Raw genomic sequence first — 26562 nt, 5'->3', positions numbered from 1 at the left:
GTGGACGCTGCAAGCACTGCACGAGACGTGGACCTGGGTGGAGTTTACAGTGATGAAGCTGTGTGTGCGCGTGCACGCCACACACCGGTTTGATCAAAAAAACGTTTATTCCACAGTGAAAACGTTCCTGTCACACACACGCACGCACACAAAAAAAACCCTCCATGTTATAATGCTTGTGAAAGAGACCAAAATAAAATCAGGGGAGAAAAAAAAAAAAAAGGTGACATAAGCACAGAGTGATTGGCTTTTTGCAGCTCAGAAATCAATGAGAACACGTTAAAAAGTCTGTTCTGCTCATGTCCATTGGAAAAATCAAAACAGCAATGTCTTTTTTTTTTTTTTGTCTTTTTTCTTTTCTTAAGGCATCAGGAGGTCTGAGTCCATGGCTCTCCGCGTCGGAGGAGAGCGAGTAAACGTCCGCGCGTTCCGGATCCCCCGTCCATTTTTTTTTTTTTCCTTTCTAAGCTGCTTCTGAAAGGCATCAGCGGCTGTGGTACTGTAGTAAGTTCATGGACTGTGTTTATTATTTTTTTTTTCCCCCTCAGCACTCCTCCTTGATGTAGATTTGTTCGTCCGTGTCGTCGGCCTCCAGGTGCTCCAGCCGGTCCGTCTGCCCGTTCATGATCTCGTCCGGGGTTTTCATGAACCTGCGGTGGGAAAAAAGAAAAGAAACATTCACCGAGTCGTTTCGCCTTTAACAGAGTTGTTAAAAACTGTGTTTGACGGTCGACGTACCTGAACAAGAGTCTTTGTCCGGGTTCTTTCCTGATGATGTTCAGTTTGTAGTAGTGTCTGAGCGCCCGCGACATCTTCTCGTACGTCATGTTGGTCCGGTTCTGTAGAGGCCGGCGGAGCACAGCGCTCGTTAGTGAGGGGAACACGGAGGAACTGAAAACACACACTTTCAGCGGATATGTTGGTGACGTTAGATCGGGGTGTGAATGTCTCCCGCTGCACTTCATCACACCTGAGCTTCAATCTCTGCACTGGCTGCCTGTGTGCCAAAGGAACCTCTTCAAATTCTTACTTCTCGTCTATAAAGCTTTGAATGATCTTAGGCCCGAATAAATCTCAGATTTACTTGAAGAATACGAAACATCCAGATCCCCGAGGTCCTCGGGAGGAGGTTTACTTAAGCGAGTCACAAACAGAGCTGATCCTGGAGAGTCCTGCACTCCCCCGGGTGGAGAGGAGACGACTGTGATTTCTCTTTTGTCAGTCTGCGGCAGTGAGCTCCTCTTGAGCTATGAATCCGTCCGCAGCACAGCAGCAACAGACAGGATCAATACGTTTTAGTCAAGTCCTGAAATATCTCCATTTTCTGATCTGACCACGATTAATCCAGACCTGGTCCGGGACCAATAAATCCTCTCTGCTGACGATGCAAACAGAACAGAATTCTTTATGAATGACGTGCCGCCATTTGGCCACTTGGGGGCAGCAGATACAAGTTAACGCTGTGATGAGTTTTGGGTGGAGGCAGGTACATCCAGGACAGATTCACAGAGCAACTTAGGGTCACCAGTGGCCCTCAGGTGTATGTCTTTGTGCCAAGCCAAGAACATGGTGACTCCAAACACAAACGCCCCAAAGCCCAGAGTTGGGGATCTTTCACCAAGCAGGCGAATATGATCCATATCTTACCGTAATTTCCAGACTAGAAGCCGTTACTTTATTCACACGCTTTGAACCCTGCGGCTAATTTAAGGATTTTCACGGGTTAACGGGTTCATGTCGCCAGATTCTACTTCAGCATGTAGATACATGCTGTTTTTGAGTTTTTATCTGACTTTTTGTGTAATTTAAGTGAGACGCTATACAATTCTGCCCCAAAGGACGTGAGACGAACAGAAGAAGATTGCCGACTGAGGATTAAGACCTGAAGTCTGAAGGCCTCAGCGAGCATGTGCTCACCTTGTGATTGCCCCAGAGCCTGGCCAGGCCGTTGGGGTCCATGATGCGGAAGACTTTGCTCTCCGGATCCTCCCAGCGGATGTAGTTCTCGTACCTGCTGTCTGAGAGGAGCTGGTAGACGTAGTCCCACAGGAGCCTGCAGTCTGCAAGGGGGAAGAAAATGGAACAAGATTGTGTTTCTTCGAGACACGCTCTCACGCGACTGCGTTTGTGACGTGTTCAGTCGAGATCCGGGACTAAAGCTCACCTGCTATGCGTCCGATCGGCATCTGCTGCTCGTCGGGAGGAGAAACGGGCATGATGACATGGTTCCGGTACAGCGCCTCCTCCTGCTGCTGCAGCAGACTCTGCTGGCTCAGCTGCTGGTGGGCGTGGACTTTCCCCTCGCGCCCGTTCTCCATCGTGGCCTGGGACAGAGCGCCGCCCCGGTTGTGCCTGAAGTCCATGCCGGCGGCGCCGCCGCTCCTCATGGGGCTCAGGAGGAGAGGGTTCATGATGGTGCTCGGCATGAGCTGGATGACGCGAGGAGGGCCCGCCTCCTGGCCCCCGGGGCTGCCCGGGCAGGGCCCCTCCCGGGGGGTGCCGCAGCGGCCGTTGGTGGTGGCGGCCGGCGACACCGACAGCGGGTACATCTCCTCCGGGAGGTGGTGGTTGCTGTCGGGCAGCTGGGAGAAGGTGTGCAGGGGGTCCTCGGCGGCGGGGCGGGGGTGGTTGGGCTCGGGCGGAGAGCGTCGGATGGCGGGGTGGTGCGGGGAGCGGGAGCGGTGCCGCAGCTCAATGGTCGGCGGGTGCTGAGGGAGGGGTTCTGTGCCGCGAGGTCCTCGCCGTACCGTGTCTGAGGACGTCAAGTTTTATAGTCGACAATCACTCTTAATAACAGACTCGGTCGTCTGTCCCTACAGTTGTCTGTTATTGTTTATGGCGAAGTGTTCTCTGCATTCATGTGTGTGCTTTCATTACTAAAACAAACACCACCAACTCGTGGTCTGGCATGTGACTACATAGTTTTCAGCGTTTCTGCCGTTTTTCTTGAAAACCAACACTGCGTTTTGGTTTTAAGGAAAGTCTCACGTTGACACGGTAACGTTTTGAGAACAAAGGCGACGCGTTTTCGGTGTAAACGAGGCCTAATACACACCTACAGTTTAACACCACTTAATGAAATATTTCTATAGTTTGTATAAAACTGTTATTAAAAACATATCCATGGTGATCATCAGCCATAACATTTAGACAAAATGAAAAACCGATTAACTCTTTAAGTGAAGGCATTAAGCATCTGAGCTCAGACCGTCTTTTGCGAAATCTATATTAACGACACGGTAACAACAATTTTGCAATATATATTGTGCAGTATATTTTTAAGTTTAAGTCACTTTACCACTCGTTATTTTCTTTCATTCCATCTTCAGAAAACTGAAAGAGAGAATGGCTTTGAGACTGACGGTAGGTGTGAGGCGCCGGTTCTTTCAAAACATTTCATTCCGAAGCTGTGACACTTGCTGGGTGTCGTGTGATCCAACCGCTGCAGGTAAATCACTGTGGCCAGAAGGGAAACTGAAGTTGCCCGACATGTTTTTAATTGTTTTAGAGTTATGCAACAGTGTTTGTTGTGTTTATCAGCTCTGCCAGGTGCTTGTTGTTATCTCCACCAGGTGTCACTAACGCCCCGCAGGCGGACCCTCCTCCCAGTTTTCCCTGGGAATGGGTTAAAATCCCCCCCCCCCCCCCCCTTCCTTTCAGAGTGAGCAGCAGCTCATGCAGACGCGGGCGAAACGAGGAAGCCGGCGGTAATAAGTGCGGCATTGTTTGAACCGGGAGCCGAACGCTTCCTGGTGGGGCAGGTTTTACCGTCAGCGTGGCGAAGAAGCGAGATGCTGTGTCACCTTTCCTGAGATCAGAGCCAGAAAAACCGCATCAGGTATTTCACCTCGCCGAGCAAACGCATCTGTGCTCGTGGGAGCTAAGAGACGAGCTGCTGCCTTTGAAATCAGCCCAATCGCCACCTCGGAGTTCTCCCCCCCAAAAAATCTAAATTTTAAATCAACTTTTGCACGTTTTACAGTGAAATGTTTGTATTTTCTTGATCGTATCGAATGTGTGTCTATTTTTCTCATTAAATTGGGAAAATATTAGATTTTGAGTGTAAAAGTGGACAAAAAAAGGGTCTATTTAGAGAAACATCTTAACAGGTTATAAGAAGCGGACCGTCGTTCAAAGCTCATTTCCAATTTGAGATTCACACGCTATACATTACGGTGTGCGTGAGCTCCTAAATCCTACAGCTTCTACCATTGGTGTGTTTTCCTCGACAGATTGCCGGGAGCGATGGGACGACTGACCTTCCAGTTTCAGGTGCTGCACGGCGCCCTCGGGCAGCGAGTGGAAGGAGTTCCCGGGGAAGTAGGCCGACGGGTACAAGACGTGGGACTTCCTCTGCTTCAGGATGTGCTGCAGCAGCTCGTACAGGACGTCGCCTGCGGAGGAGGAGGAGGAGCAGAGGCCAAGAGGTTATCGCGCGTCTCCACGGCCACACTTTTCAACGCCCGTCACGCGCAGAGGAGCTGGTTCCTCTTCTGCTCCTCGCCGCTTTTCCGGGCAGCCTGAGCAACAGTGGAAGGGCCAAAACGCCGGCCCGGGGTACTTGGTAGTTTTATAGATCCAACTCGGTCGCCTGTGCGTACGAACGCGAATGTTCACAGGGTGTCGTTCTCTGTGCACTTTTATTGCAAAGACAACTTGCCTGTCGTCTTATGAACGCAAGACATTTCTGAAAGGGGTTTTCAGTCATCTCAAAAGAGCCGACCTGTCGACTCCAGTAAATGAGCCGGGGCTGCGAAGTCGCCCGTGAGTGGGGTTATGCAGCGGCGTTGACACCCGGCAGGAAGTGGACCAAACGATTCGCAGCTGCTCCAACCGGGCTTCAACCGAGGCCACCGCTCCGCCTAATCTCGCACAACTACACACTTTTACCATAAGGAAATGAATCTCATAAAAGGAAGCACACACACACACACAAACACACACGCGCACACACACGCCCCTTTCAGTTCTCACTTTCTAAGTCCTGTGGCATGGAGTTGCACCGAAGGGGAAAATTCCCACCTCCCCACTTTTGTTTTGATTCTGCTTTTTTTGTTTTTATATATATATATTTTAACGTGAAATGAATCAGAAGAAAACGGTTGAGCGCGTCCCTGCGGTTTTTTTTTTTGTTTGTTTTTTTTTACCTGCGGCACCTCTTTCAGCCTTTAGTTCCAGTCCAAACCTGCAGCTGTGACTTGAAGTGGAGGTGCGACGTTCCCGGAAGGAAAATGCGGCTCCTCGTTTCAACTCTCGGAAAGGAAATGAAGGCGCGCTGCAGGGGCCGACGCGAAAACCGCGCTCTCATGATCGAGGAGGAAATGGATCACAAGCCGTAAAGCTGCTCAGTTCCTTAAAAACTGGAGGCCCCAGATGACACCGACGTGCAACCAGTCCGGCTTCTATCGCGTCGCCTTCGTCGGACAATAAATCAGATTGTCCAACGTTTTTTCCGGCACGAGTGACTGGAAATTAAGTGAGCAGATTAAAAAACGCTCAGACGCACTCCTCATTATGAAGCTGTTGCCTTCAAAAATAAAGTTGTTTAAAAAATAAATAAAAAGGAGATGACATTTGATCGTGACGAGGAAGCTCATAAAGTGACCCGCGAGTGACTGATTTACCTCATCAGGGTTCAAATCCGCATATTTAGAGTTGAGAATGGGAAAACGTCGAGGATCAAATGATTGTAGCGCAACAATAACATTTACATATTCATATTCTGTAATATATAATCCACCGCTGCTTAAAAAGACCAGCATTATCACCAGACTGCTTTAAAACAAATAATGCTGATTATGCTGATGTTGTTGATCTCAATGTGTAGAATGAACTGATAAAATATTCAATATGTCAGTGTGTACTGGGGATTATGGTGTTTTAGTGATATTAGTACCATCAGCATCGAAGCTAAACAGAGTGTGAACATGTTGAATATGCTGGATCTGACGCCATCATGGGTCCTTTGCAGTTTTCTGGAAGTCGTCCCTCAATACAAACACTAAACTTGTCACACTGCCCGATCTTCACCTGCTTGCACGTCCCGACTCGGCGCATTTTATTCGATCGCAGACGCCCGAGTATGAAATCAAAGCAGGAAATCTCCTTTTCACTCTCCTCTCTCGTTTGAGTTCTGAGCCTCTGGCATCGCCGTGGCGACGGGTTGAGGTTGTTCTACTTCCTGATCAACCGTCTGCTACTTCCTCCCTCTCTCACTTCGCCGAGCAGGGTTGAGTTTTTTGCCGGGCCAAACGAGGTCAGAGATTGTTTGCTCATCTTCAGTCGCTGCGTGTCACTTCTCTCTCTCCCCCCCCCCTCCTTAAATTTTTTTTTTACTTTTTCCTGCCATTGGTCCTGTTTCCATGATTTAAAAGTGCCTCTTCTTTTTGTTTTCCACAGCCGTGGACGCCAAAAATGTCTGATGAGATCAATTGAAGTGACTCATGTGTGAAACATTTCAAGGATGCCTCTAGTTTTTTCCGAGGCCGGGGATGCAACCGGCAACCCAGGAAAAAAAAAAAGAGAGAGAGGGAGAGAGAGAGAGAGAGAGAGAGAGAGGGAGAGAGAGAGAGGTACCAGAGTGAGGGGATCGGTAGCGGAAGTCCTCCTTGGTGAGGAGGAGCAGAGCTTTGCCGTTCATCTGGAAGGAGCCGCTGGTGATGGGCCGCAGGGCGAACTCCTTCTCTGCCCACCGCAGCCACTGAGCAACGTCCTCCCGGCTCCAAAACACCGGCTGCAAACCTGCAGAGGGGTGGGGAGGGAGAGAGGAGGGGGAAGAAAAAAAAAACAAGAAGTGAAAAAGCAGCAGGAGGACGGGGGCGGCGAGGAAGGAAGAGAGAAGGAAAGGCAGGAAGGAGAGGAGGGGGAAGGGGATGTAGAGAGCGAAGGGGGGGGCAGAGGCAGTAAAAAGGATATTGAGGAAGTGGAGATAAAAGCCAAAAGGAGGGAGTGATTACGGGAACGGCAGCAGAGATAAAGAGAGAGAGAGAAAAAGATGGAGGAGGAGACGGAGTCAGGAAAGGGAGAGGAGGTTAGAATAAAAGATTAGAAGATGTTTCGAGGGAAGAATACCAAATGAATCACGGGAATGGAAAAAGGAAGGTGGAGAAACAGTCAGACTTTTCTTTCTTTTTTTTTTTTAATGTGCTCTGATCTGCTCGGCTCTTTGTGAACTCCAGACGGGAACATCAGAGGACACGCGGCTTATTAGTTTGTGTATGAAAGGACGAGGACACGAGGGGAGGAAACACCCCACCCACCCCCGCCTCCTCCCTCCTTCAGAAATGTGTCTTTTTTACTGGCGTGGGAACAGGAGTGTAAAACATCTGCACCGGTCCCCAACAAACGTTCAGAGAGAATCAAAGCTCTCACTGAGTTTTACCTCTAATTTGAGCACAAAACGTCTGCTCAAGAGAAATTCTTCTATTCCATCTTCTGAATTTAGCTGTTCGTGTCGAATTCCTTCCTTTTTGGAAGATTACTCTGCTATTGGGAAGCTCATGAGTTTATCTATGTTTCATAGATAATGTTTGTTTTCCACATCAACTTCTAAGTTTTGCGTTTACATGGCAACGCCGAGTACCAATTGAAATCAAACGGTACCATGTTTTGGTCCCTAAACGCATCCTTGCGACCGAGAAGTAGAAGAGTGGGCAATTTTCCGAGGCGGACTTGAACGCAGCATTGCACAGCCGCGAACGGAGCCTGGCTGAGCGTGAGATTTTTGTCAAGGCCAAAGAGTGAAGAATTGTCGACAGCCTTAGATCTACCAAAAGAAAAGGAGTAGGAGTAACTGGAGCTGTGTTTTAATTTGTGCATTATTAAAAAAAAAAAAAAAAAAAACTGCGTAATTATAGTTTAAGGGTTTTCATGTTGAAGGAATGAAGGAAACGACTGCAATACAAACACATGGGCGGTGCTTTGATATATTAAAGTCTCTATATTGAGAAATAAATGTTAATTTGAAAAAAGGTGAGATTTTATTATTGAACAAATTGACAGTTATTACCCCATTTATACACACAAACTTAAAAAAAAAGCTAATTGGCTCAAACAGATAAATGTCCGAGGTTTATTATTCACTTTCTGTTCTTTTAGACATTATGACAGGAAACCCAATTTTAGCACGTCGATAATTGTTTTTCTGACTCTGCCCGCTGTAGTCGTCTCCAAAATGCTTTAAAACGGACACAACACAATATAAAAAGATCTATTTTCTTTGTATGACACACTGGTCTTTATTTCTCTTTATCCCAGTCAACATCGATTCGCATCAGTTTGTGCTTTTTGTAACCCGATAATTTACACTGTGACTCAGGCTTCAACTCCTCTTCTCTTTTTGTCACAGACACACACACTTTCCCGAAAAAAACGCCTTGCGACAGCGTCTCGCGCTCCGATCATTGCGCCTGCGACACCCACACGGAGGACGGCTACTCATTTCATACGTCTCACTTATCGCCCGGCCTCAAACACTTCCTCTGGGAGTCGGACAGCTGTTATCTCTGGCCGCCAATGTCACTGTCACACAAGTAATAGGAACCTTGTGCTCGCTTTTCAGCCCCCCCCCCCGGCCCCTTTAGCTCCCCCTCTGTCCGTCAAACAAAGGAAGTTTTCACCGAGTGCAATCAATATAAAATGAAACCCTGTCTAGATTGCCGGCTTCCCATTTCTTCCCTTCCCTTCTGGCGCTCTGCATTCAGATGGCAGGCAGGGCCTCCAACCGATAAGCCCCCCGCGATGGCCGAGGTTATCTGGAGCGCGGCTCGCAGCCTGTCGAGCTCAGACCCTCTCCGTGTCGACAGACATCTGAAGAAAGTGTCGGCGAACGGGGGGGGTACAGGTGTTTCGCAACCACAGGAACTCCTGCAGATAAGAGATGGTGGTTTCTCTTCACACCTTCTGACGAGGTGTCCAGTTCCTCGGCCCAGGAAGTGACACGGCTGTATGTGCCATGTACAAAGAAATGTGTGTTCACACACCTTTTTGATCAATATGTCTGAATATCGGTGGTAGGGGAAGACTTTGATGTCTGCCAGGACTGATTTAAACTGCTGATACGTGACCCCCTTTTTTACAGCTCGTACAATGGCTTTATGTTTAAATTTAGCTGGACCACATAACCAGAATAGATCTGGGGTCCGCTGGAATACCAGTCGCAGACATCAGACTTTTTATTTATTTATTTTTTTTTAAATCAATATTGGATCAAGCTGCCATCTGCACGGCATGCGCCAGCTGTACGTCGGTCCCTCGCCGCCGACTTGTGAGAGGAGCGACGCCGGGTCGGGCAGCGCCACGGCCCCCGGGTCGCGAGGTCACGGCTGCGGTATGCTCTCTCCGGGGCCGGAGAACGATGCAGCGCTGCCAAAACCCCTCGGAGATCCGGTCTGCCGGCCCCGGCCATCTGCACAGGACCCAGAGGAGGAAGCAACAAGGGGAGCAGGAGAGACGAGGAGGAGGAGGAGGAGGAGGAGGAGGAATGAGGGGGTGGGGGCAAACAAATGTGTCCCACAACGCACTCTGGCAGGAAGCAATCCAGCGTGGGCTCCGTTTCAGCACAGGAAACTTCCCGCGGTAAGGTTAGAGAGCAATGCCGGGAGGTTTTCTCAACAGGCGGCGGCAGCGCGGAGAAGAAAAGAAGGTGAGAAGAAAAGAGAAAAAAAAAATAAAGACGAGAGATGGAAATGGAGAGGAAGGAGTGGTGAGAGTCGCAGCGGATGGCGTTCAGAAGCGGCGAGAAAAGAAATAAATAAATAAATTGAAGGCGGATGAAGTAAAAGTACCAAGAACAGGAGGACTAAAGAAAGAGGAAAGAAAAGCCAAACAGGAAGAGAAGTCATGCACGGTCCCCCCATGCTGCACTTTCCCTGTTTAGGGTTTGAGCAGGCGACAGTCGCTCGTGTACAAAGCGGCACTCCATGTATGAACTCCGGCAAAGACTTAACTCTGTGACTAAAGACTGTGTATATTCTCACATCTCTCTATCCATCTCCGCCATTTGAGAACGAGCAGTTGTCCGTTTAATTGACCCCCGGCGGGACCAGCCTTCACTCCCCATGTGCTTTAAAAAAACAAGGCCATCAATGGCACCGTCGCCGGTTCACCCATTTTCTACCTCCATCTAACACATCATTTTGATATTGACTTGCTGCCTGATAGATATCACCAACTACAGCATTAAAGCCACTCTGTGGTCACAACCAGTGGTTTAGTCGTCCCTGGAGAACTGAGTATACTCTTGATTTTGTTTTTTTTAAAGCAGCCCAGAAACGCCAGTTTTTCACAAACAATGACATGCAAGGCAGTGCTGTTATTTGTCGGGGGGGTCTGATTATTTAAATCAACAGAAGAATCAGTTGCCAGGAACATCCTAAATGCCTCTAAAAAAAAAAACCTTCATGACCTATCTAACGATAACGTTCAAATCGTTCAACGTCTTAACGAATCCTTTTGGGACCAAGTTGGATTTTGGCTTCATTAATGCGTCTCAGAGATTAAAACTACGTCTGTGCCGACGTGCTTTATTTCGCCGCGCACATTCTATCATCATTTTTTATTTTTTTTTTTTAAACATGGCTCATCCGAGTCACACTGAAGCTGCAATTTTGGGATCTTTTCTGATCTGTGCTATCTGTGTGATGCAGGCAGGAACCGATTCTAAATACGATGTTAAGGTCTCCGCTGCAGAGGAGACGTCAAGACGCAAACGGTCTCTTGGCTTACTCTGAGGGGGGAAAGAAAATGGATGGCCTCGACAGCGAGTGAATGAGGGGTGGAGAGAAAAAAAAAATAAAAAAAAAGAGAGAGCACCCTCGACCCTGACACTCTGTTCCTTCCACACATTCACACGCTTCCCGGAGATGATAAATTTGTCCTCTGCGCTTGTTTTCTGTCAGAAAATCTGTTACAGGAGGAAAATCAATTTCAGTCTTCCTCGCCATCATCCTGCCTTCTATGAATGCATCTCCGGTTCTGACTGTGTGTGCGCGTGTGTGTGTGTGTGTGCGCGTGTTTGTGTGTACGTTTGTGTGTTTTTACATTGAATAAAACCTTCAAGCATGACAGTAGCAGGATCCCAAACCCTTGACTAAACCGTGGGCTCCTAATCCTCTCTGATGACACATAATTTTCACTCTGTGGTTTCTCAGGCCCCCGCTAACACACACACACACACACACACACACAGAGCGCGCGCAAGTTGCCAAGGCAACTCGTAAGCGCTCGGGATGAATGAAGGGAAGAGGAGGATGAGATCACTGGTATCCAGTTTCGTTGTTGCGGTACAGAAGCCCTCAGCTTCCCCTCTCAGCCAGACGAGTTAATGAGGTCCGTCCTGCCGCTCTGCCGAAAGGTCCCGTCCGCAATCACTCTCCCGGCGCCGCACGCCAAAACGCCGCTGCCCCGCGCCGCTCATTCCGCACCCGACTGAAAACTCCAGCCCCCTCGCTCACACAACGTTTCAAGTCATAATGCATTGTTTTGAAAAAGATGCCCATTTACACGAAAATGGCCGAAACGCTGGAAACTATGCAATTAGCTCGCCAGGCCACCAGGGGGTGCAGCCACTGTTGTTATTGACCATCTACTCGCGCATGTGCAAAAGAACTATTCATCGTGTCCGTGGTTTCAAAAACTTTCAAAAACTTGCGTCTTTCTGTGACTCCGAGCACCGTTGTCATGTAAACGGACACTAAAACGCAGTTTTTATTTGAACTTAGAAATAAGTAAACGAGACCCGGGAGTCTTTGTTTTGTTACTTGTCAAAATATCGTTATTTAATTAGAAAATCAAATCCTTTAAGATTAATACATTAATACATTTGTTTAACCAACTCGCACCATGAGCAGATTTTTTTTCCCACTTTGCGTTTTAGGAGTGAGGCATCTGTGTGGAGCCCGGAATTGAACCATCATTGAGAACGGTAGCATTGGCCATAAACAGCAGGTAAACTTACTGTACAACAATGTAGAAAGTATAGTTTCCCAAACAGCGAGGTACATGTTCTAATGTTCCAATATATAAAGTAGAGCGTTGGACAGATTCCAGTTAAACACCTGGTCTGTCGTAACCCAATGTTACTACATATGTCCAACAGGATTTTAGGGTAAACAAGATGTTATACTGCTTATGAAGGTACTTTAAGTCGTTGTACAAGGACGCCAGATCGATGCCTTGGGCTGCACAATATTAATCGTTGTCTATCGCAATATTAAGCAACAAGATCGCTTATCTTCTGTTCACTGGATACTGTGCCGCTTTAATAGTCCCGGGGATCCAATAAACTGCAATAAAGTGGAAAACATGTCCACACATGCAGTCATGAGCAGTCTGCTTCCTCTCTTTTTCATCAGTGGAACTAGATTTGGAGTCGTATAAGGATCAGGAAAGTCCGGACTGTCAGCAATCTGGACGGACTACAACTGAGTAAACAACAAACACGAGAAAAAGAAGTAAAACAGTAATGTCGGGACTTTGCTCTGAACACCCAGCGATCCTTAGTCACACCGCTCCTCGGCAAATGTTTGCTTTTTCTCTTCCGAGCAGAAGTAGGCGGATATTGGTTTTGCTATCTCGATAGAGAAAAGGTTTTTCTTTCTGCAGACAGAGGAGGAGGAGGAGGAGGAGGAGGAGGAGGAAGGAGGAAGGAGGAAGGAGGAGGTGTTGTTGTGACCTCCTGACACCCTGACTCAGGGACGTGTGGTTATTTCCACAGATCCTCCGTCTCCTCCTCGCTTTGTGAGCGTCGCCGGCCGCACAGCCCCGCTGCCCGTCAGGTGGGCGCGGCAGGGGGAGAGAAAAAAATTTAATAAAAAAAAAAATCCACCTCCACACCAACACGTTGACACTTTTACTTATCGTACGGGAGAACCCTGCCACCCCTCCTCCATCTCCTCTTCCTCCCCCCCCTCTCATATTTATTCTCTAACTTCCTCCTCCGGCGTGCACGTGCCTGTCCCCGTCTGGCAAAACTGGGCCGCATCCAGTCACAACAAACATTAAACAGATCGTCAATCACGCTCAACTTTTATGGCCAGGAAGTAGCACGACCTGTTTTTTTTTTTTTTTTTTTTCGGAGGGGGGGGGGGCGGTTAGTTTGTTGTCGAGCGCCGGAGCAAGCCGGCTCTTGTAGGTTAGTTCCTGAATCCAACGTCAACTGCCACTCTTCCTTTTGTTCTACAGCCAACTTTTTCTTCCCCTCCTCTACCTTGTTCCCCTCCTCGTTTTTTGTTTTTTTTGGTTTGTTTTTTGTAAATGCTTCAACTTCAAAGACTTTTTGTTAACCCACTGAAAAGGCCCCAGCTTGTCCAAAACCCCGCACAAACTGTCAGAGCACGTCTTCTTTTCTCCAAGTGGAGAATGGGAAGTCTTTATTTTTAGTCATTTAAAGCAGAAGTTTGATTCGAAAGAGCAATTAAACGACTGACAGACTGTAATTATTTGTCAACTGTACAAGAAAACTACACGTTAGAAAGTTAGCCGTGGTTACAAAAGCTGTTTTTAATATTTCCCAATGTTGGAAACTTCACTGATCCTCTTTTTCCACATTGCAAAGTTAAAGAGGAGTGTCCCTGACGTATGAAGCCAAAATTAATGAACTCCTCATTTTTTGAGTGTTTCAACATTGTGTTGCAGCTTTTTTTTTTTTTTTACTTAACGTCCGACAAATAAATGCAGTGTTCAATTGGCTAAAGCTTTGTTCCGTCCATCCAGGCTGCTCGATTCACGCTAAAGGCTCATTTGTGCGCGACGGGCGTACGCACAAAGCCATCGTCTGCAGTTCTGTTCATCGCCTGCAGTACCGCCGGCAACAGTAGGGGGGCGGCGTGGTCACCGAGTGCAACAGAGAAGTAGTATGAGCACAAGTTGTGCGAGATGAAAGTGGCCAGACGTGAGATTATCAGAACCTTGCCAGCGTTAAGCCACTCCCTCAAACATTTTCTAGTAGAAATCTTAAATGAGGAATGATTGGCGTGTATGACTTGTATATATTTCATTTAATATATTTCTATAGATGAATATAATCCCTTTGTAATATATTAATACAAAAACAATACAAAACCGTATATATAACAGGTACATTTTCATTGTCAAGGCTTCTTTAAGTCAGGTATTTGGATAAGTTACGTTAATGCTAAATATAATATAAACACCAAGTCACTTACTTTAATAGAAGTATTATCAAAATTTGAATAGTTTTTCCTCTAAAAGTTTAACCTATACGATGGAACGAAGGGAGAACATTTGGAGTTGTGGTTGTTAATCCATTATTTTACTGGTTCTCGATCAAATACATCAGAACCACTCGGCTCCGACACCAAGTGTGGTTTCATGGCCACAAACGTTCATCTGTGACTAATGATCCAAAAATTTCATTTTAAAGCCCAATTTTCACTCTTAAATGAGAACTGATGAGACTAAATGGCCTAATTGTGCTCATAAAACAATATTCATGTTCAGTTCTCTCGAGACTGTGCAGGCTAACTTGCGCAATGCAGAACTGTAATCTAGGGCAGGACAATAAGGACAGAATCAGTGTTGATATTGTGAAAGTGTTGCAGGGACGTCTGTCGGCGCGTTCACTAAATATTTACACGGCTTCTTTTTTTATCAGTAATGTATAGGTGATGGATGAGTGAGCAATGACGAGTGATGAAAGAGTTATGAGACGTCTATTCTAGCTGTCTAGAACTTGGTTTTGTTTCACACTTTGATATCAGCATTTGTAGAATAAAAACCACGTTTCTATGGCAGCAGGTCTGGCAAGCCCACAAGGGTCTTACACCAGCCAACAAAATCCCTTGTAATTTGCACAGATCTGATACATGTGCTGCACAGATCTCACCATCCATCAATGGCACTTTTTTGGGGGCACAAAACCAGTCAAACGTGTCACTTTTATTATTATCATGAGGCAGAGGAACTTTCTCTTTCTTCAACTTCCAAATAAGAAAGAAAAAACCCACCTGGGATCAATGTAATGCATCGTCTTATGACTTGTCTTTATCATCACACCATCAGTCTGTGAGACTAGCGTGCATCAACTGTGATGTTTTCAATACAGAGATGACCCCCCCCCCCCCCCTCCAAAGAAAATGAAGAATGCCATGCGGAGCGCGTCGCGAACAGGAAGAGAAAGGGGGAGTGGGGGTGGTGGCGCTTAGCTCCCTCGCTGGCATGTGAAAACAGTTTCCTTTTCAGAGGAGAAAGGAGAGCAAGTTAAAACACACACACACACACACACACACACGTAGCCACACACACACACATAACAACAACAACATTTATTCAGGAAGCGCTGTCTGCCCACTCAGGAAATTCCTGAGGACAAGAGCTGCTTCCAGGGGCAGGAAATTTCCCCTCAGAAAGACTAAACACGCACACAGACACAGACACAGACACACACACACACACACACACACACACACGCACAAGCTTTGCACAAAGACACAAGATTCACTCACACTCATCCACCCACTCGTACAGCACGAACAGCACAAACCCAGCTGTGAGCACACACACACACACACACACATACACACAGTCTTGTTTCCATGGACATAGATTTATTTTTTTTTTTTTAAATCGGACAAGATATTTCTTCTCTTGCTGTTCTTTTGTGTCCCATGGCTCTTTGTTGTAAGCGAACACACAGTCAGCTTGCGTTGAAGACCTCTCAGTAACGGCGTTCTCTCCGACCGGCCCCATCGTTTGCGTCACGCTGGGGTTCGTAGGCGCCGCGTTGGCCCGCCGCCGCAAGGATTACCGCTGAATTGCAAGCCGACAAATCCAGTTCGACAGTTAGCGTAGCGTCTGCGCCGCTTCGTAATCTGCGCGTGTGCGTGAGCGGGACCGTCTTTCAGAAGTCGTCTAGTCTTTCACACAAACAGCCAAACAAAACAAAGTGACATGGACGGTTGACAGCACTCCTCCGCTATAGCTGCTTAAACCCGTCGCGTCGCAGGCTAATGCTACCACACAGTCCCTGTCAAGTTTTGGTTTAAAGCCGCAGGAACAAAAAGTTAATTCATTTATACCCAAACACATTCTCTGAACACCTGACTCCATAAAGGAAGGACTACTTGTTACAAGCAAGTTAACAAGCCGTCTGCGTTACGTTTTTCGTGGCGCCGAGCTTAACGCTGCAGGGCTAGCCGACCCGCCGGCCTTCCACGTTTGGAAGAGTCTGACTTGGCTCAATGGCATCCCGACAGCATGACTACAACGGGCGGACAACCGTTGTCAATCGACAACCAGAACTCTGGTAAAAGACTGTATCGTCTAGGCTGTGGTAGGACGAGCACAATTCGTTCTAAGCTACAGTCGTTTAAATGCTTAAACAAACGCCTGGAGAGAAAAACGCACATTTCACACTGATTAGACGTCCGATCGCATATCTTCCAGTCTACTCATTCAGAATATTTAGTCCTGCTCCTGTTTTTTTTTTTGACAAATCTGTGAATAGGAGTGAACTGGTAAAGGCTAATGGAGGCAATGGAGTGGTTCTACTGCCAATTCTAACACATGATTACATTTCCATGAACAGAGTTTGATGGCAATTTAAGTCAAATTGGAGGCGTACATGTTGGAAGGACGCACAGGAATCAATCTGACGGAAATTCGAACACTTCAGTGACTGAAAATGAGACAAGAGTCGGAAAAGCTGAAAGATTTGCAACAAAGTAAAACGAACGCAAGAAAATTACTTTTTTTTTTTTTTTAAAGGGGGGGGGGTTAAAACAGAATTATTCATCTTCATGGAGTGGGTGTTTGCGGCGTGTCACAGTGGTGTCAGGCTGAAAGGGTTAAAAAAAAATGGAGCCTAGTAGCGTTCTTTAGTGTGAGGAGCAGGCTGCAACTCTCCCCGATCTAATCCACTTCCTCCCCAGGAAATGGAGAAGGCGGATTTCTGCCCACACTGCAATTTCCTCCCTCATTCTTTTTCTCTGTTTTTTTTTTTTTTTCCTCCTCCTCCCTTGCCTCCCCCTCTCCTCCTCCTCGCTCTTCCTTCCCTCTCCCCCTCCACTCAGGACAAAGTGTCTGTATATATGTGTGTGTGTGTGTAGGGGGGGGGTTAATGGACGGCTGCATTTTCCAGCACGTGTGTTTAAACAGCGATGGAGAAGAAAGGCCGTACGAGCCGTGACGAAGACGTGTCGCCGGCCGTCTGGGCGAGCGGAGCGGATCTCCACCGGCAGCTGAAATAATCTAAACACCGGCGAGAGGGAGAGAGAGAGAGAGAGAGAGAGAAGCCACAATCTCCCTGCAGATGTGCGAGAGAGAGCGGTCTGTGTTTGACATGTTACTCAAACAAAAGTGGGACTTCCACGCGCCTGCGGATGTGAGCTGACCCCGTCGGTTTGCCCCCGGCAGGAAACTCAACGCGGACCTGTTGAGCGCTCTTCCTTTTTTTTTTTTTTTTTCTTTTTTTCTGCAACAATGCGAAAGAGGAAGTGTGCCGAGGGGGTTTTCCGGCGCGTCGGATCCAGACCCAACACCCAGACGAACACCCTGAACTTCACACTTCCTCCAGAAAACAGACGTGAAGTGGTTAAATATTGACGGGGCGAAGCAGCTGGAGGTTAATCTTTGAACCGGGAGCTTCGGCTCCGCCGCTGCTGCGATTGAGTAAGAAGAAAAATAAATAAATAAAAAAGACCAAACCCAAATTTCACAGAAGTGTATATGTCACCGTGTTGCTTCACCGTTTCCCTCGAAAACTTCTTGATTCACTCACCCAAAAAAAACCCAAAAACAAAACCAAAGCTTCACGCCCTGTTTTCTCTCTTCCGGAGCATAAACTTGGTTTTCCTTCGTCTGAATTTGAACAAACTGGTTTTGCTCAGATTCAAAGCAAATATGGACAATCGGTGTTCCCAAACAACTGGTTCCACCTGGGAAACATGCAAACTCAGCCCGTTTTTACTTTGCACTACTGAAGGCAGGTGAAGTTTCAATTGGAGCAGTTTCAAGTGGTGTCATTGGAAATAAACAAAAGCGCTCCTTGTGAGATAAAAATCTCCTTCCTCATAGACTTTTAAGAACTCTTTTAATCTCTAGGTTTACTTCCTGCAGTCAGTTTGCCTCCCCTGACTTGTTAAGCCAATGGCAGTGGGTGAATTTGGTCACATGATCACGGCTCTTCACCTGCCATCAAACAGGAAGCGAATGTTTCCAGAATGTCTATATTTAGCACATAACATTGGTGAAATCCACGCACGGGCAATTGTTTCACATAAATCAATATCTGTAATACCTAAGAATATAAAAGTAGTCCGCTTGTATTTAGATTCTTTAAAAATGCCGTATTTTTGTAATAATTTCATTTTCCATAATCAAGGACCATTCAAGGACGCCTCCAATTCAACCATCTGAGCAGCTATAACGGAATCACTTTATGTAAAGAAGTACGCGTTTCAAATTTGATGACATTTTGTAGCGGCAAAAACTTCAGTTTGATTCCCAAAAGTTGGTTTGGTCAGTTCATGAGTAAAAGCTCCGTTTCTAAGTAGGTTTTGTTTTTTTTGCAACTTTTCTAGCTTCAAACATTGACAAAACATTTTAATAAAACTGTCCAAACGTGCCCTAAAGATGCACATGTGGCAAAAACAATAGTCACCCAGTTAAATATCCTACTTCCTGTTATACTCTGCTCATTATCTTCTGACCGCTGTGAGACGGTTGGTTCTGCCGGTGCAGTTGGTCCGTCAGTTCCTCGTTCAATACAGAGCAAGTCTGTCGACGGACTGAGTTTGGAGGATCAGACCAAACGAACTCCTGAGGCAAAACCCAAACATTTAAATCAATTGGTCCTCTTGGAATGATCGATGTGTGTAGGAGTCGCTGGTCATTAGTGTGTGTGTGTGTGTGTGTGTGTGTGTGTGTGTGTGTGTGTGTGTGTGTGTGTGTGTGTGTGTGTGTGTGTGTGTGTGTGTGTGTGTGTGTGTGTGTGTGTGTGTGTGTGTGTGTGTGTGAGTGTGACTCACGCAGGTGCGCAGGCAGCCTGGCGGGCTCGTCCTCCATTCGGCTGGCCGGCCTCGCGGCGGGAGCATGGACGGGGGAGGAAGTGGAGTTTGGCAGCGGGTTCGCGGAAGGACTGAAAGAGCTCCTCTCCGGCTATGAATAGACACAGAGACACAAAGCATGGCTCACAACGCTGCACGGTGCACCGGCCCTGAACCCAAACAGCCCCGCGACGACGCCGCTCACCTCGCCGTGCACCCACGGCGACGGCGGCCGCGCTTTGCTACGCCGGCGATACGAGAGCCAGCGATTTGGCCGAAAGTTTACCTGTACAGTACAGGTGGATCTGCTAACCAGAGTTCCAGAAACACGCCGACGAGAACGCTTAAGATAGTCAGGCTTGGAATGAAGGCAGTACGGTCGAATGAAACATACAAAATAAACGTTTCATATTTTACTAGAATTTCTGCCATCCATCCAGCCATCCAGCCATCCATCCTGCCATCCATCCATCCATCCATCCGCACCACTTCATTTCCGACTTGGACAGACCCCTCACCAGTCCAGAACACAGTCACACGACGTTTCAAGCGGAAACGTGTTGTTTTTTGTTGTTTTCGTTTCCGAAAAGTTTCGCGTTCACAAGGCAACTTTTTGAAAACGATGTCTGTTTACATGGAAACGGCAGAAACGCAGCTGTTGGTGCCATCGTTTGTTTTAGTAATCAAATCACACTGGTGTTTGCAGAGCACAATATGATAGTTGGATTGTAATTACGTTGACTGGCTATAAAACTACCAGGTCTTGTGAGAATATGGACTGGGAGTCATGACACTCTGGAGGCCGCCGTTGTTTTTATTGTCCATCGACTGAGCATGTGCAGAAGAGCTTTTCACTATGGCCGTGGTGCGCATGCGCAGTGGTCGCCGTTGTGTAAAACGGATGCCCCAAAACGCTACAAACGTTTGCTGTTTTCACTTGGAAACGGGGGCCTAATTCACAGAATGCGCCTTTCTTTGGACAGTGGAAGGAAACTAGAAAACCCACTGACTCAAAACCCAAACCCAGAATCACACCTGGGATACTCTTCCCCTGAAGCGAGAGTGCTCCAGCAGTCACACTACAATGCGGGCCCCTTCACCGTCTCCATTGTTATATTTAAACTGCGATTTGGTGAGTCACTGAATGAAAACTGCGGCGGGACGCTCGACAATATGAGCCGCCGAATCCGGACCGCTCCACACGGTCCAGGCTAAAGTGTGAGGTTTCCCAGTTTGTGCTCTTTTTTTTCTCCTTGCGACTGGTTTTCTCTCCTGCAAACGAAGCCACATAAGGTTTCTTGAGGAAATGAAGCTCAGCTTTTCTTTTTTTTGCTTTTTGTTCCATTTCTCCTTCCAGTTTCAGTGCAGCTGCTGTCACCACCCAGCCACGCCGAGACCTGCACGCCAGCACCAGGAATTTCCTGTGGAGGCCGAGCAATAATCCCCCGGTCGTCTATTTCCTCGTCTCTCCGATTCTAATAAGTCATGCTGCCACATGCGACTTTCAACCAGGTCCCTCTTCGCAGAGGACAAAGTCGGCGAGAAAGACCAGCCCCAAAGCGAGAACTGGCTGCAGCGTGGAGGTGAAGGGGAGTCATACTCGCTCGCTCGCTCTCTCTCTCTCCCCCCCCCTCTCTCTGAGAAGTTTCACCATCGCAGCAGAGTGAAGTGCTGATCGTTCCTCTGCAACCGTGCGCTGACATCAGACTGGCTAATGAGCGAGACGTCCCTCGTAAACAAAACACCGTATTTCACTCGCGCACAGCCAGCGCCGCCGTTTCCAGCTCCTTCACCTCGACATCCAAAATAATATTTCTACTAGTGTTGGCGCCTAACAATTAACCCGTCTTTCATGATTTACAAAAGTGACCAAACACCAAGACGGAAAAATAAACAATGAAGCCCAAGGTGACTTCTTCAGATGTGGTATTAATCCACTTGATGACGCAGCTTAAATTAAACAATTTACCTCTATGAAGACCGTTGCATATTGATCCGCCTGCTTCTCTGTCCCTGTGCGAGCTGATGAATGCACGACTCCCATGCGTCTATCGACTACTTTCGTTGAATGAATCATCCGGAACACGACGTGTACAAAAAGTTGTTGACCGAGCCGGGAGAGTAAATCATTCATAAACATCTATTAAATGCAGGATGGGGAGAAACCGATTACAATATTGTAATTGAATATTATGGGTGTTTGAGTTCTTACAGTTTTATCTTAAGATATTTCAATACTTGAAATTTTCTTTTTTTAACTAGATTTTTATAAACTGCTGCTGCTCTGCTGGACTTTTCCCTAACTTTTCCCTAATTTTCCGGTTTAGTAAATAACAGACTAAAAACTATATTTTCCCATTAAGCACTTTTTTTGTTCCTCCACTGTGAAACGCCATTTTTTTTGTAAGCTGCAACCAATAATGTAATAACAACAAATAACCTGAACAATGTGACTATTTTAGATGTAATAAAGCCAATGATAACACTTCACTTCAGGATTTTCCAGGGACACCCTGAGGGCCGGTCAAGCATGGTCAACCATGTGGCCCGCGGGGCCTTATGATGCCCAGGTGAAACACTCTTACACACATATTTCACCATTTCCAGCATAATAATAAAATCTCTTAATTGTATAAAGCTTTCACTTCATGCTATTGCGCCCCACTGGCCAATACTATGTAGTGTATTGTCAGCTGAAATAAATCAATACAAATAGTTATAAGTGTCTAATACACGTATGTGCATTAGGTCTATGTGTACATTTAATTAGAACACTTGCTTGTGCGCCAACTGGACTGAAAGGAAAAGATGTTTTACCAGAACAATTTATAACGTGATCCTCATCAATGTACAGGGGAACGAGGAGGTAACTCAGAAGGTAACAAATATGGTCACCGGACTGATAAAAAGTTAAGTGGAGTTTATATCAATATTCAATCTTTATTCATCAATATTCAATCTGCTTCTTTTGTAAGTTTGTTGTTGCTGAACTGCTGTGACAGTCGGGTGACTTTTGATACTCAATCTCAGTTAAAACAGGTTTTAAATAAATTACTGAATGCAGTCATGGAAATCCATGTTTGGGAAGAACAAGAAACTGTCTCTATGTTGTATCCTCATCTGACACTTGTAATCTGCACTGTTGTTTCTCTCTGTGTGGCTGAACTGGGACAGATGCTTAAATTCTGACTGTGTTGTGATAAAACACGATTTAATGTACGGATACATAGATTTTGGAGAGGTTCTGTCATCGCTGCACCATATATCACAAATGAATTATTATCATGATGCACAATATACAAAGGGCCCGCTAATCCCAGAGATTATGCGACAAGTATTTGGTTTTAAATGAGGTAAAGTATGACTGATCACGATTAAATTACAAAAAATTGAGCGATCAACTAATGAAAAGTTTTTAGTAGATTGATCACGTCATACCAGGTGACCTCAGGGATGAAGTCAGAAGAACAGAAATTGTCATGCATGTATCGCAATATGTTATTACGATCGCAATGCACACGATATGATCGTGCCGTCCTGTTGCAGAACCCTCGTTGTTCTCGTGTGCATCATCTACCAGAACGCGCTCTTTCTCCCGGCGACCACCGGTCAATCCAGGTTGTATCCCTCTCAGCTCTGATCGATCCAAACTCTGGATCAAGCGGTTCTCCGACAGTCACGACTACCCCCCCTCTCCTGAACTCAAAAAAGAAAAGAGCAACAGATGACGGGCAAAACAAACGCGCCTCGGCTGAATGGCGCTCCGGCGGCTCCATGATCCGCAGCGAGGACGGCAAGCGCGAGAGAGCGGAGAGGAAGTGGAGCGATCGTGTTAATAAACGGAGAGATAGAAAGAAAGGGGGATACCTTGTTTGCAGCAGAGGAGGAGGATTCAGACATTATCTCCCGTCAAACTTCTCTCCGCGTCCTTCCACTTCTCTCTCTCTCTCTGTGTCTGCGGCGCTGCGCTGCGTGGTTCGCGGGAGCGGACGCGCCGCCGCTGGGCTGCAGCAGAAGCGGCGCTCCGGCGGCTGCTCGGCTCGGTGGTCGTGGGAGGAAGTTGTGTAGTTTTTTCCTCATGCAGCCCGCTTTTTTCTCTCGTTCTCTCTCTCTCTCTCGCTCTCTCTCCTTCCTCCTTCCTCCTTCTATGTGTGTGTGTGTGTCGCGTTTCCTGCTCTAAGCGCCGTGCGGGTCCATCGCGCGCGACGCGCGGCGTGAAAAACTTCTTTTGTCTGCGTGTGTTTTCCTTCACGTGTCGGCAGCGCGCTGGTTAATAATCCCTTCCTGGAAGTCTCTCTCTCTCTCTCGCTCTGTCTCGCTCGCTCTCTCTCTCTCTCTCTCTCTCTCTCTCTCTCTCTCCCTCCCTCACTCTCTCCCTCCCTCACTCTCTCTCTCTCATTGATCTCGATGTGTGTAAAACGGCGAAATGACGTGAATTCCCAGCATTGAGCCTTGCCCCCTTTTAAAGGGAAACCCGAAGCAGGAAACTGCAGCGTTTACACACACACACACACACACACACACACACACACACACACACACACACACACACACACACACTCCCAAACTGAATTTCTACTCTTTTGCACAGTTTATTTCTTTCTCTCCATGTTCTCCTTTTATGACTCAGAGGGGGGGTATTAGTCCCTGATGGGACTCTCAGGTGTGCTCCATCACCTCTCTGCCTATAGCGCCTCCCTCCACCCTCTTCTGCATTCACACTGAACCACATCCCCCATAAAGAACCGGCAGAACATGCAAACTCCGCACAGGAAAGGCCGTCCAGCGCTTCACACTCGTCCGTATCATTTCATTTCGGGATTGTTTTGGTACCTCTAGTTACTTCGGCTGAAAGGTCAAAGGGCCCGGGGTGAAGTCCTTTACTCTGTCCCCAGACCAAGGACATATTTCTCGTAAACACAGTCCACACCGATGATGTTTACGTATTTTTCCGCCACGCCACTGTCCAGCTGAGGGCCTGTCCATACGAGAACGCCGTTTCTAGTAATCGCTTCGTTCTTTGGCCGATCATCCACACGGGGCAGCGTTTCAAGATTCTTTTTAAACAATGAGTTCCAACGAGGGGAAATTTAAAAACGCCACCTCAGCTTTGACGCGTGGATGGAGAAATGGCTGAAAATGATGATGTCATCACCTTCCTCTCGACCCTATAACCCCGCCAGACAACATGCTCCAGCTCGAGCAGTAGAAGCAACATGTTTGCTTTCTCCAATACAAGGATTCTTTTCATGCTCCAGTTTTGGTGCATTTCTGTGGCAGTTACAGCACCCCCTATAGGTCGTGCACATATACTACATCCTTTTGAGTCAAATTTATTGTGCCTTGTGCATTGATAAAATAAAACAAGAACGACAGGGATGGATGGACGCCTTGTGTTACACTGAATTTTTGACCCTTCCGTAGGAATGACGCGGCAAAAATCAAGACTCAATAGAACAAGCAACATTTTTTAATCTCCAATATTGGTGAACCTGCAAATAACTTAAAGCCGGCTTCATCCACCAACGAGCCCACTGTCCTTCGAAGGCCCCGACAGTAACCAGATCTCAATCCAATACGGCCCCTTCGGGGTTTGGCGGAACGGGACATTTGCATCATCTGCATCCAATGAGTGGCGCTATCATGTCCACATGGGGCAAAATCTCTACCTTATAAAGTACCATCCATTACATGGAATCTGATTTGACCTTGAGTGTGAGTAACCCAGATCTCAATTGGCACGACTTGCAAGTTGCAACGATTTGTTCTGGCGACGCCTTTAAATAGTGAGCAAGTAAATAGTCAAATATGCTTAAAACTACTTTTTTTTTTTTCTAGCATTTTCATAGCCAGTAAAGAGAAAATTCATAGGTATTGAATCAAACGGTTGCACTCAAGAGTTGAGTAACTGGTACTTTGAGTCGTTTTTTCAGAACTTTTAGTTTTGCAATCGAGTACAATTGCTTGGAGCTCTGGACTCATATTACGGAGATCACGGGTTCAAATGCCGGCCAGGCCTTTCTGTGTGCAGTTTGCATGGAAGAGTAGTTGAGTCACGCTTAAGTACAACGATGAGTGACTCTTGTGACGTGATACAAGTGTCGGGAGTGAGCTGGATCAGACGCAGTACTTCAGCAGCTGTGTTGTGAAGTTTGGAGATGGCGGTTCACACTCCAAAACGTGATGCAGAGTAACATCTGTTACAATACATCTTTGGCTAACGATTAAATCGACTTAAAGTACGTGATGGTAGCAGGTCTGAACACATCCACCCTGAAAAGGGCAAGTACAAGTAATAGTTTGAGAATTTAATACAAGGGGAATATATGGATGGTGTAACGTACAATCATGTGTGAAGTGTGATCTCATCAAAGTGAATGCGTTTCTTGTAAGTGTGAGCAATCTTCAAAGCGTCACACTGAAATATTTCCTCCTCATAGGATGCAATAGAAATTACCTGCTTTCGTTCAGACTTTTGAATACAAATGAAATATAATCAATTTCATTGGATACAAAATAGTAACTACTACTAGTTACCTGAATATTTAAACTAATATAATGACACAAATTGAAAAGATGTTGATCATATGAAAGAAACTTTATTATCCATCCATCCATCATCGGTGCTTTATCGTGTGCAGGGTCGCAAGAGTTCGAACCAATCCCAGCAAACTCTGAGCGAGTACAGGATACACCCTGGAAAGGTCATCAGTCCATCACAGGACAAACACACAGAGACAGACAACCAGACTCACATTCACACCTTGGGACAATTTAGGGTCGAAACTAACCTCACGTGCAGGTTTTTGGACTGTGGGAGGAAACCAGAGTAACTGGACGGAACCCACGCACACATGAGGAGAACATGCCAACTTCACACAGAAAAGCCTGGCTGGTATTTGAACCCGGACTTCCTCACTGTGAGGTGAGAGCACAAGCCACTGCTCCACCGCACGGCCCAAAGTTATTATTATTATTATTATTATTGTTGTTGTATTCAGAGCAACAGATGAAAAAAACTACTGGTACAATTGCACTTTTTTTCTATATAATAATAATAATAATAATAATAATAATAATGAAGAAGCAGAAACAAAAGGACTGTCATTTTTATCATTATTATAGTTCATAGGGCAACAGTTAGCAAGTTTAATCAAATGAAGAAACAAAGATCCAATTATATAAATATTCAAAGATAACAATAAACAAGTTAAAATATACTATTCATTTTGATTATTTGATTTTTGTGTATGATTTTTTTTATCAATTCTTTTAGATTTTTTTTAATCTAATGATTTATTCTATTTATAGTTTTTTTTTCATTGTTTGAGTTAATCGTTTATTGTTTACAATCATAACAAACAAGGACCTTTTTTCTTTCCTTCTCTCTTAGGAGCGCCTGCATGAACTCTTACGGCCCTCGCACGCCCCCTGGCGGCCATTTAAAGAATCGCAGCGTCCTCCGTCCAAGAAACACTAAGTTTCGGTTTCCAATCGTCATTAAATCATCGCGTCAGTTTCCCTTTTCTCTGAATCGGAACCTAGGGCGGACGTCTTG

At 46.4% G+C, this 26562-nt stretch overlaps 1 protein-coding gene across 3 annotated transcripts; it reads right to left on the bottom strand.

The window, feature by feature from the left end:
• Positions 1-91: 91 nt before the first annotated feature.
• On the bottom strand, positions 92-23417 carry etv6 (ETS variant transcription factor 6). Of its 3 annotated transcripts, none has more exons than XM_080492380.1 (8): positions 22872-23417; positions 18987-19116; positions 6577-6741; positions 4260-4394; positions 2165-2752; positions 1918-2060; positions 739-839; positions 92-650 (listed from the first exon to the last, which is right to left on the bottom strand). In XM_080492380.1, the coding sequence occupies exons 1-8, from the start codon at positions 22902-22904 to the stop codon at positions 545-547; spliced, it is 1401 nt and encodes a 466-aa protein (XP_080348506.1). In that variant the 5' UTR covers positions 22905-23417; the 3' UTR covers positions 92-544. The 3 variants fall into 3 exon arrangements, with proteins under 3 accessions (XP_080348506.1, XP_080348507.1, XP_080348505.1); XM_080492381.1 differs by lacking the exon at positions 22872-23417 and adding an exon at positions 22582-22813; XM_080492379.1 differs by lacking the exon at positions 22872-23417 and adding an exon at positions 20974-21068.
• Between the last annotated feature and the right edge of the window lie 3145 nt (positions 23418-26562).

This window comes from Lipophrys pholis, assembly GCF_963383615.2.
Source record: "Lipophrys pholis genome assembly, chromosome: 22".
Lineage (NCBI taxonomy): Eukaryota > Metazoa > Chordata > Actinopteri > Blenniiformes > Blenniidae > Lipophrys > Lipophrys pholis.
Note: the sequence above shows the minus strand (reverse complement) of the source record. Positions and strands in the feature narration are given on the sequence as shown.

Bases quoted from the DNA above. Each gene is read 5' to 3' on its own strand.
- etv6 (XM_080492379.1), bottom strand. From the start codon at position 21,048: ATGGGAGTCGTGCATTCATCAGCTCGCACAGGGACAGAGAAGCAGGCG. The intron at 2,061-2,164 runs GTGAGCTTTAGT...TCCCCCTTGCAG, and splicing joins GCCGATCGGACGCATAGCAG to ACTGCAGGCTCCTGTGGGAC. The intron at 840-1,917 runs GTGAGCACATGC...CGGCCTCTACAG, and splicing joins GGCTCTGGGGCAATCACAAG to AACCGGACCAACATGACGTA.